The sequence below is a fragment of the Cydia amplana genome, chromosome 23 (genome assembly GCF_948474715.1).
Source record: "Cydia amplana chromosome 23, ilCydAmpl1.1, whole genome shotgun sequence".
Classification (NCBI taxonomy): Eukaryota; Metazoa; Arthropoda; class Insecta; order Lepidoptera; family Tortricidae; genus Cydia; species Cydia amplana.
Window position 1 is genome coordinate 441,504 of NC_086091.1, and position 13,271 is coordinate 454,774.

Consider the following 13,271-nt stretch of genomic DNA (forward strand, 5'->3'; position numbering starts at 1 on the left):
TACATAAACTATAGCATAATCAATTTCGAACCATTTAAATTGGTCCTATAATGGAACCCTGCGGTAACCCTCGCTATAATGATGATAATGTACTTAATAGCTTCTTTCTGTATTTATCTATTTTATAAATGCGCCTAGATTTCATCGATTTCTTATCCTACCATTACCGTCTGCCTTCGTTTAAACAACCATCGTTTAGTATATCTTTAGTACAGGGCTCCGGATGTGTATGCATTTGCATTGCCGATGTAATTCTGGAATCTAGACCGACATTGCTATTTGAACAGAGTTAAAAAGTAGACAGAGGTAGGATCCTTTAAGACAAAACTGTGACTTCTTAATAAGTCGATATCGCATGAATACTAGTGAGTACCTACTTAAAAAGACACTGGGACGAATACCGCTGGGACGGGGGTAACCTAGGAGTTAGCCACGCAAGTTGGAATACCGCCTCCGCCACTGGACTCCGCTTGGTCACGTTTCCTTTATTATAGGTAAACCAGAACTTTGGGAGTATTGTCAAGAGGGCGCTCGTTTTGAATTTTATATAGCAACAATTTGTATAGTGGGGACAATGGAAATTGGCAGATGATTTTTGTTTTATTCCGACAACTTTAATAAGTGCGAAGTTTGATGTTTGGATATTTCTTCGGTTTTTACGCTTAAATGGCTGACTCGATTTAGATAAAATGAATAGCGTAAAGTCAATTTTCTTTTTTTGGTTTCTTTTTTTTTTTGGTTTGGTCGTTTAATTACGCCCTTAGGCCCTTCGCTAGCAATCCGTGATACCGATGCATGCGATGCACCTAATACACAAATCAAATGATTACAAGACATCAACCAAATCGTGACGACCTGACTATAGTGACATTTATCCATAAGTTTAAAACTTACCCGTCAATTCAGATGCTAATTTCGTTATGTTTTCTAATGGAAGAAATTTCTCTCCCGCACGTTTTTTTTTTCCAATAAATAACTATATAGACTATTTACAACTTTTTTCTCTGTAAAATCTAAAACTTTCGGCATGATTATTGCAGTCTAATAATAATTCACACGAAACTAAACAAAGCAATGTTTACATTGTCAATATTGACAACTATCATAGAGGGTAATTGTTGCCATTGCTAGAAATTAGTACCAACAAATTTCCGTAAAATGGCGCACCCTCAATAGATCCTGGTTCACCTATATATGACATCTATTTCAGTTTATAATTTAGGGAGATTTATCAATATATGCGTGTTGCGCGTAAAAACTAAGAAATTGGTGCGCTATGAAACAGTTTCTTCCCAATCTTACCTCTGCCTATCTTTTCACTCTGTGATTCGGACCGGATACTTTCTTGCAACGGCTCTTAAAGACTCAAATCTGTTTATAGGCCATTGGCTTGCTCAAAGGATTCCTAGCCATTAATCCTGCTTCAATGCTAACATCTCAGTTGGCGTTATTGTTTACGTTTCAACGGGAAGTAAGGCTAATGCGAATTTGACTTGGAGTGTGCGCTGTTTTGATAGATGTCAGTTGGACATCCTGAAATGTCATCTGATCCACGGGTGGAGGGTTGGCCCAGACTCTGGATACTACTGAGGTTTCAACTGGATGAGGTTAACTCTAAAATAAGGCACATTTTAATAGTTACAGATATTTCTGCCATTCAAACAACTTTATATTGACTGACAATGCTTGCCTTTTAAAGAAAAAACTACCACCATCTACAAGATACGTCTGCGGACAGATATGGGGCAGACACATTTGCGCCTTATTCCCACTACAATGATGTATTTATCCACCAGGACGTACCTGCCAGATAGATCTGACGACCACCGGTTAATCGTATATCTTCACTATTTGTATTTTCAATTGCTCAATCTCTTCTCGTCAGTTTGTCTGTCACCGTGGTTTTACTGTAATTTCTCTCTGCCACTCAATATTTGAATATGAATGTGTTTCCCCAGTTCTCGCGGCGAATGTCAGCAGATTCATCAATACGCGCTTGACGGCGTCAGCGCACGTTCTAATTAATATATTTACTCCACTCAACGAGGACAAATTTTACTTTAGCTGAATACACAGCAATGCATAAATTTGCAAATGACTAAATAATTAAAACAATCCTAAACTCCTGTACGGATATGATGGTCATACTTAATTACTTGACGGCCTGATAATGAGATTGTGGCTTTTTCAATCCGGCAATTTTAAAAGGTGATCTTTATTTTATCAACCCCATCCATACATTTGTAAATTCCTATCCTATTAATTAGAAGGTATGTTTGGTGTGAGATAGCCAAATTGTTTATGATTTCGTCGTATTGAATTCTGTCTTCTGACTCCAATAGTCTCCATAAAATGAGGTCATATTTTTCGGTGGGATTTTCTGTATTCTTTTTTTTTCATATAAAATATTCACTACAACGATAGAGACAAACGGCAAAAACACCATAATACTTAGATTCACTCGGTAGGAGACACAAAATGTAATATTGAGGTAAGAATCTAGACATATATAATTGGGTCACTAAGTACCTGAAAATCGACAACGTCAACCACATCCAAGACACGCTAGTTATTTGGAAAATCGACCTCGTTGCCTGGTCTACCAGCCGAATATAACCGGACGACGGTGCGTCACCTCAGGGTATCCCGAGCGGCGCTGGCTCGCCGCCAAGCTTCTGATAACGCTAACACATGGCGAAATAAATTCACGCCAGCGTAGATGAACCCTGGACTATAATTTTACGAAATTGTACACTAACGTTGTAATGTTCTACTAGTTAGATTGTAGGCGTTACTGTATAAATTCAGCTCTAGTTATCTGGTACTTCATCGGTAGCAACATGGTTGCATTTTTATCGCCTGTCACTATGCCCGTCACTTTCGCAGTTACATACTTGTTAGAACGTGACAGGCATTGTGACAGGCGATAAAAATTCGACCGTGCTTTGCCCGGTGGGGAATTCTATGATTCTACAAATATTTACTTGAATAGTGGTCCTGGGGAAAACATGGCTCAGTTGATGTTATTTGCAGTGCCATTTAAACCAACTCTGCTCAGACTTGGAAGTGACGAAGTGTAGATGACTTTAAGCGTCACATGTTCACAGGACTTTCACGTTTATGGTGACACTTCTCCACTCTGTCACTGCAAACTCTGTGCAGAGTCAGACCTACTGTAGGGATCTGAAGACCCCTGTTTTTGGAGACGAAGTGCAAGTGAGAAGAAGTTAGAAGAGCCTACAATGGTCACACACAAAAAGAGAAAGAGGATCTTAAAAATGTATAATATTATTAACTTTTCTTTCTTTTCGTTTGATTTGTTACTGTATGTTTTCTTTGCAACGATAAATAACTTTTTACTTTTAAATTTTTTCACTTTTAATGTTGTGTGTAGCGTTGTAAGTGTTGATGGATTAGATGACGTTTGCGACGTCTATTGACGCAAAAGAATGACGAGCGACGGACACATCGATGGAATCTCGCTCTTGGCAATGTTTCTGCATTTAAGTATGAAAAAACTATTTTTAGGCGGCTCTTCGTCCAGTCCAGATCTTTGTTTTTGCTCTTTTTCTGTATTTTTTTCCCCCGATTTCTGGAAGACGGCTGCTGGACCGATTTGTTGAAATTTTTTTACATTTGTTTGAAAAGGTCTGCTTCATAATTCGTCCCATGGTCGTCTAGAGAATTTGGCAATACAGTCGCCAATATAATATCTGAACCAGGGATGTTGCGGATGCAGATTTTTTGACATCCGCGGATGCGGATGCGGATGCGGATATTTAAAGGCTCACATCCGCGGATGCGGATGCGGATGCGGATGTCAAGATTAGGTACTTAGAAAACGTCAAATATTACATTTTTAGTATTTTTTAATTAAAAAAACCGAAACGTTTAGTATTTGAGCAAGAATATAGGTGAGCGTTTTCCAAAAAAAGTGTACATGTCATTCATGTCTTCAAAATATTGACTTCTTGGGCTCATTTTACTCCGAATCATTTGTACATTCACGCCTCATACATGAAAAAAGTGTCCCAAAATGTTGTATGAAAAAAATTTTTTCCAGTGTGTTCATACAAATAAAAAAAAAATCATACAAGAATGTGACGATCAGGAAAGGAAATTTTTGGACACATTTTTTTATGTATGAGGCGTGAATGTACAAATGATTCTGAGTAAAATGAGCCCAAGAAGTCAATATTTTGAAGACATGAATGAAATGTACACTTTTTTTGGAAAACGCTCAGGTGCGTTATATTTAAATATCTGGGTGACCGAGCTTCGCTCGGAAAACATATAAAAACTCGAAAATGCGCGTTTTCCCAGAGATAAGACCTAGCTAGATCGATTTTTCGCCCCCGAAAACCCCCATATAGCAAATTTCATCGAAATCATTAGAGCCGTTTCCGAGATCCCCGAAATATATATATAAATAAACAAGAATTGCTCGTTTAAAGATATTAGATAGATAGATAGATATAAACAGCAACTTCGCCGACTTTTCTGGATCTAGCTAGACGATTTCGTTATAGGTAATGACGAAATTACCTAATAGCACTTACGCCGCCGCTAAGACGTTCCTGTACCGACTTGTTCGACATCCGCATCCGCATAAGCTCCGCATTGATTTTATGCGGATGCGGATGCGGATGTTGAAAATAATGCGGAAGTTCCGCGGTTGCGGATGCGGATGCGGATGTTCGCAACATCCCTGATCTGAACACGCCTCTATTGTCAAGGCGTTAGAGTGCGTGTTCAGATATTTTGAACGCCTTGGCCGCTCCGATATATCTGATGGTGACTGTACATACTTTGATACAGTTTTCAATCAAGTTGATTAATACTATGGGCATGTCATACTACGTAACATCCCTATTTATGATATGTGAGTGGGGATTTGGGGAATGGGAATGATAACCTTATAAGCAAGAATCATGAAAACGACATACATTCGACTATCTTACTCGTGTTCATCGTTTGCTTTATATTTTATACCCATTTCAGCTTCAATCCCTTTACAAATGAGCTACTAATGTAATGTAGAAAATGTAATGTCATCACTTACAATTTATATCCAACCAAAATTGCACCTTGTGCCTTCAACATAAAACTCAAATTCCAATCACCCAGCATTTACGCATAACAACTAAATTCAACGCCTTATATCTTTCCATTAGGGTTGACATTTGCACACCCTACTAATCGTACTCCTATTGAATTATAAATGCTGTGCTTGAGTGTTAAAGTCGATAATTGTTTAAACGCTGTAATGAGTACAATATATACCCAACTAATCCGCACTTCATCCAATGAATTATAAACTCTATTCTTTAGAGTTAAGGTAGATATTTGTATAAGTACTGTAATGAGTACAATATGCGATGTTATGGTTAGCGTACGGACAATACGTGCTCGACAATAGACAATCGCGGTGTCTGTATACAGGGTGTGATCTATATACAGGTTGAGGTGTGCTTTAAGTACTGCAATGTATTGATTTATCCTTTAAAGTTTATCTGACATTAGCTTCATTTGCGTAGGATGATGGTTTTCGTGCTACAAAGTATTCTATGTCCCTCCTGGGGATTCAAACTACATGTATCCATTCGAAATTCCATTTCAAAATCGGTTCATAGGTTTAAACGTGAAGAGGGAACAGATAGACAGACAGTAGGGAGCGTTACCTTTCCATTTATAATATTTGTAGGGATTATTTAAAAGAAAGAATACCTATTTAAATACATAGGCCTGACAAATCATTATTATTTTAAGCAAGTAAATGTCAAAAAGCAATAGACTTTGACATTCTTTTTCATTACAATCCTGGAATATTATACAACTTATTATGTATATACCTTAAAATTATATAACTAAGGGACCGGTGATTATTACGCTAGAAGTATTTCAAAAATAATTCACCGGCAGGCGTGGCTCACTCCGCGATTTCGTCGCGTCACTACAAGTACAGTAGAACCCGCTTAAGACGATTCTGAAGGGACCTAGCAAAAAAGCGTCTTAAACGGGAAATCGTATTAAACGTGAACAAAAAAAACTATAATAACGGTTATAATGAGCGAATTAAATCTAAGTGTAGGTAAGGTATAACTTCACACGCAGTTAAATAATCCTGGAACCCTAACGATAGGCTCAACTGGAAAGTCGTGCAGTAACTGCCTGCAGATAAATCTGGGAGCGATAGCTTGCACTCCGTGGTCCATAATGGTCAAGCAGATGACATCAAATTCTCACGCCGATAAGGACCCGACAAAAGATATTAGACAAAACAAAAAACCTAAGGTAGGTAATAAACACATTGAAATGTTGGCTAACGGCATATTGCATAACAATACGACGGTTATGTCAAAAAACAAACGTGCAGATGGTGCATAATGGGACCGATAAGTAATATATACATTTTAGATGGCGTATTAAGCGGGACGCGAGTCGTATTAACCGTGAAAATTTGTATGAAAACAGGCCCAAAGTTGCAGGGATCGGCGTGAAATGGCGTATTATGCGGGAAATCGTATTAAACGTGATCGTACCTACAAGTACATGCGGCCGACACCAATTTTGGTGTCTAGCCATAGTAGTTGCCGCGCACCGCTACGGAACGGACGCCTGCTCGCGCTTGCGCCACCTCCACCTAGCGGTCATATCTGTCGTAATAGATGAGTCTTGTTAGAGAGTGAATCTTCTGTACCTAGTACTATTATTTATTCTCTGATACCGGTGACATTGCCGCCCCTCGGCCTCATTAAAACAAGTCAAGTTGTTCTACCTCATCGTAACTTGACTAGCCGACACTTAAATTGTCTTAAATCTAAAGTTTTCCATTAAAACTTCAATCCGCCAAGGCGAGGTTCATGAAAGTCATCCCACAGACCTGAAATTGAGTTAGATTCCGCAAGTACCCTGAATATGGATATTTTCTGTAGATAAAACAATTGTTTCACATCGGTTCAGAAACTCATAGAAAAAGTAAGATGGAACGTTTTTGCGGGTAAGTATTTTAAAATCAACAAAAATCATTAAAAGGGCGGATTATCTCTGAAGACGCCTAATTCGTTTTTAAGCCTTACTTCGTATTATTAAATCATTTTGACATAGTATACATGTAGATACATATAGGTTAGGTACTATAAGTTTTTATACTGTGCCTATACTAGAAAAATTTAATCCAGGAATCCCGTTCCTTTCTAACCTAGCGGTGTTGAAAGCCTGACATAAATAAAGAGACATGCGAAGATTGCGAAGTAGTAATTACCTGCAATGATATGTAACTCTTCGAAGGTCGCAAAAATATGTGACACGCTTTTATGGCTCTACAAATAATCGCATCAGATATTTTTACGGCCTTCGTTGTGTAACATATTATTGCAGGTTGGACTTGCTGCGTCTACTCCAGCCAATGGTCTGTGCTTCCCCCCTCACTCCCTCCCCCTCTAGACAAATCTCGTTACCATTCGCTTCTCCACTAATGGAGCGCAAGGCACCAGAGGGCCTACCGCGAACCACGTTCGACGTGTTACCTCCCTGTCACACTTACGTACGAATTTACAAGTGCGACAGAGAGGCAACACGTCGAACGTGGTTCGCGGTAGGCGCTCTGGATAAGGGACGGACGGGTTTTGGGACGAGTTTGATGAATACGACGACACTTTTGGGAAACCTTGGAAAACTCACACATCTGGCACAGTCGCCTTGACAATAGAGGCGTGTTCAGATATTTGTGAGCATCTTGGAAAACTCACACATCTGGCACAGTCGCCTTGACAATAGAGGCGTGCTCAGATGTTTGTGAGCATCTTGGCCGCCCCGATATATCTGATGGCGACTGTACTGAGTGTAGGAAAAAGTTATGGTGGTAATCTAGCGTTATATTTTTTCATAGCACGGCTACCACGAGGTGGCATTTGACATTTACGTTAGCGACTGCGACTCGATCGCATTCCCTCTCTATCGTGCCAATCCATCAGTGGGAGCGAGATGGACTGCGATCGAGTATAAGTAGTCGCTAACGTTAACGGCAAATGTCAACTCGAGGTGCGGCTAAAGGTATCTACATAGATATCAGAAATAAAAGAAGATTTAGTTGAAATATATAATAACTTTACGCTTAAGGCGCTTCCTGCGGTTTTCATCGATTTTTGACGAGTTTTGAATCGTATCTCCTCCTTTGGCACCACAGATATAATTATAAATCAAACGCCTATCAGTTCTTCAATCTTTTATCTCCATTTTTTTTTTGGATTTTGAAAGAAATGAACGCTTACGTATTTTAATATGATTTTTTTAAACATGGTCTAAAAAACACTTTTTTCCTATCTAGTTTGCTGTGAAGGATCTTAGATAAACGAAATTGTTCAACTTTGATGCCAAATATCTCAGACTATGAACTTTGAAGTAAATATGGGATACTATATTGCTTAAAGCCGTTGCTGTTAATATGATAAGTTACAGAAAACATTACAAAACTAAGGGATTCAGATCGAAGTTCATATTGGCGTGGGGGAGCCACTTAAAGCACTGAACCGATTTAGACAAATTTGGTACCTATTGAGATATATAGTTTGAGGACCGGGAAAGACATAGCCATATTCCACGCAGACGAAGTCGGGGCAGAAGTTAGTAGTAACAGAAATGAACAGATCAAGCGGAGTAGATAAACACGTATGCTAACTCTCTTTAGAAAACATAGTGCCATTCCAATCGACATATTAGAAGGATATACCTATATAGAAAGCCGCATATTTCCGTATTGTCATTCAAATTAACCGACCTATTTCATCGACAATATATAATAAATAACTAATATACTAATATACCTTTCTGTATTTGTTCTCAGGTTGTGCAATAAAGAGAATTTGTATTGTATTGTATACCTTTCTGTAGTACCTACTTTTATTGCAGGCTGTTTAAATGATTCTTATCATTGTAATAAAAGCTGATTAATAATATCATGAAAGTGACCTGCGAAGTACCTAGTCTTAACTTTCCCATCCAATTGTAAATTTACTAAAAAATCGCATGTAGGTATAACAAATTTGGAAAATATATTTCTGATTTCGATATTTATTATTATACGATATTATGACACCCTGAGATCATTTTATAACATAGTATCTTGTTCTATCAAATCAAACCTTATTTAAATTCAAACAAAATCACTAAAACTCACAAAAATAACTGTTTTTTTTTATAAACTTAAAGGAATGCAACCGCAATGCGTACGGGATCGCTTCACGACGGCCACTGAATTCTGAAATACCTTAACACTGAAACATTACTGAAAACTAGTATAAAAAGAACCCTCGTCACAAAGAAATGTACGGAATACGAGACTCAACTTATATGGATCAAGGTATTAGTGTTATCCGCAATGGAAATTGGATTTTAAAACTAAAGTGATAAAGTTGTCTATCGAACGATGCGTTTAGATTAGATAAATTAAAGAACTAATCGATTTCAAATAAAAATAAACTCTTTCAAGTAAACAATACTGTTGAAATTCGTTTGTTTACATACAAACTACCATCGCATTTAAACGCGTGCAATATAAACTAAACCGTATTCCAAGTGGAATAAAGTTGATTTTCAATTAATTATAATTGAGATAAGTCTTTCTCATGTCTGTCTCAGTTGGAATTAAGTTTGGTCTAAAATAGCTGAAATAAAAAGCAAGATGGCGTGTGTTGGTTTTGGACGTGTAGGGAACTAACGTCAAACGAATTGATATAATATCGAAGGTGAACATCAAAGTGTATTTCTGGTATATGTTTGCCATACGATTAAATAAATAAAATTTCTGGTATTTCGATATCTGGAATATAAATAGTGGGACGTCAAAGCAAGTCAATATTATGAAAATATCGAAGAAAATTCAATATTTTTTTATGTCTATTTCATCTTACATCATGTACAGTCGCCATCAGATATATCGGAGCGGCCAAGGTGTTCACAATTTCTGAACACGTACTCTAAGGCCTTGACAATAGAGGCGATTATTAGGAGATTATCTCTGCCTATGTCGCACTGACTCTAACAGACAACTCTAGTCAAACTATATTAGGATACACCTCCTTAGAACCTTGGTTAAAAAGAATTTCATATTGACTTACTTTAACAATGACACTAGTTTTAACCCCTCGTATGCTTAGACACGGATCCGTGCGTGGGAATTTAAATCTATTGTTTTAAATTTCAAGGTCACTTTTTCAATAAACAAATCTGACAGGCCGCATACGAGGGGTTAAGACTGTGATTTCCAATAAAAAAAATAACATGGCATAAAACCTATTTAAGTAATAACAATATTAATAAACCTTTTTTTTTTTTCGTAATTTCATTTGTGCATTTTTTCATTCGCATGAAAACACAGTTCAAAGATCGTTACAGACCAAGGATAAACTTTTCTACCGAAAAACACAATCTTCAACTTTGATAACAGCGCCACCTATGGCCAAAATTGTGTACTTACTGGTTGTTGTGCGCGGTGAGCCGGTTGGGGTCGCTCGCGTTCCGATGTTTGCCGCGGCGCGGCGGGTCGCGCTCGCGACAGCTCTCAGCGCGGTTCACGCCGCGGCCGCCAGATGACGCTGCGCGCCAACTGATGAGATAAGAATAGTAAGTGTTATATGTAGACAGAGAAGTATACAGCCTGCACTCGAGCTATGAGAGGAAGGGGGTCAGCAACTGTCAAAGGTTTTTATAGATGGCGCCAGCATAGTTTTTACCTGTCTCTAGTTTTTTTTCTATGAAATTTGGCTTAATGGGCAACTAGCATCCAGGCCACAAAACTCGAAAAAAAAATTACCCAATTTTAGGGATTGACAGGAAACCAATTTGTAAAATATAGACTGGCCAGCCCCATCTGTGGCTACAATATGTTACATCTACGAGCCGCGCCATCTAGGAGTGAGTAGCATAACGAAATAACCGCAAAATAACTCTATAATAAATGGTGTTTAGCTCTTGGCTAATAAGGGAACATGTAAATCATTGTCTTACTTGAAAATAACGAATTCATTTACAGTGAAGAATAGACGACGCGAAACGGACTGTGGAAGGCATTCGTTATCATTAATTTCAACAAATAACGAATGTACGACCTTCAAACCCCGTAGTTATGCGAATGAAATCTACTTTTTAACAGCGTGTAGGTATAAAAATAGCCATAAAACTACACTGTTTACAAACAAAACCTTTGTACTATCGTTTAGATATAGGCGTTAGTCACCGTTGTATTTTATGTACTCGCAACAACACATTATGACTATCTTGATCCTTATTGCAAGGAGATAAGGTATAACATTGGTCAGTTAAGAGGGTTGATGTTAGATAAGTGCAAACGCCAACGCATTGGTCGCAGCAATAGTAAAGTCGCGACTCACGAAAATTTTATTGGTCAACAATTTACAACTAAAGTCTATTCTTTTATTCGGTAGACTAAAATGACATTTCATAGTATGAGATGACACATGATGTTCATACTATGAAATGTCATTTCTGTCTACGGAATAAAAAAATAGACTTTAGGTAACATTACAAGCAGAACGAGCTGAAAATAGAGTTCCGGTGAATGCGGTTATAATATTAACTGAAGATTTTTCAGCATTAGACTTTTTGTTCGCCGCAACATCTATTGTCAAGTAGCAGCACTGATAATTCCGCTACTCGATGCTAGATGTAAACTACGAAAATAATAGGCGTTGTGGTACCAAAACTGATGTATGGAATGAGCAATCTATGTACTATTTTCTCTATGATTTTATTGACAGTACACCTGCATACATCTGCGGAGAAATTCAAAGGTGTATGTGAAGTCCCCAATCCGCATTGGGCTAGCGTGGGGACTATAGCCCAAGCCCTCTCGCGTATCAGAGGAGGCCTGTGCCCAGCAATGAGACGTATATAGGCTCACATTATTATTTATTATTATTATTTTATTGACAGTGAAGAGTGTTGCTGTGTGGACTTACTTGGTGTCCTTAGGAGGGTCCTTGCTGACATCACTAGCGACTTCCGACTCGGGTTCCGGGGCCGTTGGCTCTTCGGAGGAACCCTCTCGTTTCGATTCTCCTGTACAGAAAACGTTATGTTAGAATATGACAAAGATGTTGGAATAACATCGGGTTTTAGATCATTATTAATAACAGACCATACTTCTTATACAATTATGTGTAATCCTTTTTTTTATCTCAGACACTAAAATGACAGTAGGTACGATTTCTACAATTCGGAAAATGTGTAGTTTCAGTTAAAAACTGGTTATTGTATGAATACAATAATTATCATATTACATAATGGATGTCACAAAGAGTATGGGCTGTTATTGGTAACTAGTATGGTTAAATAAAAGAATAAATCAAATTAAAAGTAATCAATCAATAAAAAATCCTCAATGCCATCTTGTAAAAGTACATCGAACGCTACTTACCTTAGCAAGCTACCTACTAATTTATAAAATAAAGAATTGATATTTCCTCGCAACCTAGTCGAATAGTGGCCCTCCTACACAACTCATTTGTACAAGGAAATAGAGCAAATGTACCTAAAAGTAAATATAAAACAAACCTACATGTTGTCACCACGGAAACAGTTCAATGTCAAGCTGATAACAACTGCACGGATAACGTGGAACAGTGTGAAATAAATAGAATTTACATAAATACTGACCACACGAGAAACTATAACAAAATACAAAAATCTAGGAAATAAAACTCTTTTGATAAAAATTGCCATTTTTTTTGATGAATCAACATAGGTAACAACCGCTACTAGTATAGGTACATACCACAAGTAACACCTCTCATAATGTCTCAAGTGAAAAAATGAACTGAAGAATCCAGAGGAAAAATTATAATTATAACAAATTAGAAGCCAAATTCAAACCATCAGTTCATTGAGAATCATCACCTCAGACTATAAATGTATTTAATAAAAACCAATAAGGAAATATAGAAGACATTAAACAAAGTACAAATGATGTTAACATTTTTAATCACAAGCAAATAACCTTCCTGTTACAATCAAATTTTATTAACCGCTAAACATCGTTTGTTACTCAAATGAGTCATACAGACGTCAATTTTATTGAAAAGGAAACAACAGAATGACACAAAAACAATAGAACAAATGAAACTGTCAATTTATACAATGATTTCACGAAGCGAAAGAAGAAAATAACATAACTGGGAAAACTAAATTCATAATACAATAATTTGTAATAAGTAAATACAAATAGCCTTATGTCGCTATACTAATTAATATGA

At 37.4% G+C, this 13,271-nt stretch overlaps 1 protein-coding gene across 1 annotated transcript in view; it reads right to left on the reverse strand.

Moving 5' to 3' along the window:
- Positions 1 to 13,271, reverse strand: part of LOC134658789 (uncharacterized) — a 248,583-nt gene that overhangs the window by 42,517 nt on the left and 192,795 nt on the right. The window contains exons 18-19 of the mRNA XM_063514436.1: positions 11,979 to 12,078; positions 10,478 to 10,606 (exon numbers count right to left, since the gene is read on the reverse strand). Coding sequence (XP_063370506.1) covers positions 10,478 to 10,606; positions 11,979 to 12,078 — 229 coding nt within the window. The remainder of the gene's footprint in view (positions 1 to 10,477; positions 10,607 to 11,978; positions 12,079 to 13,271) is intronic.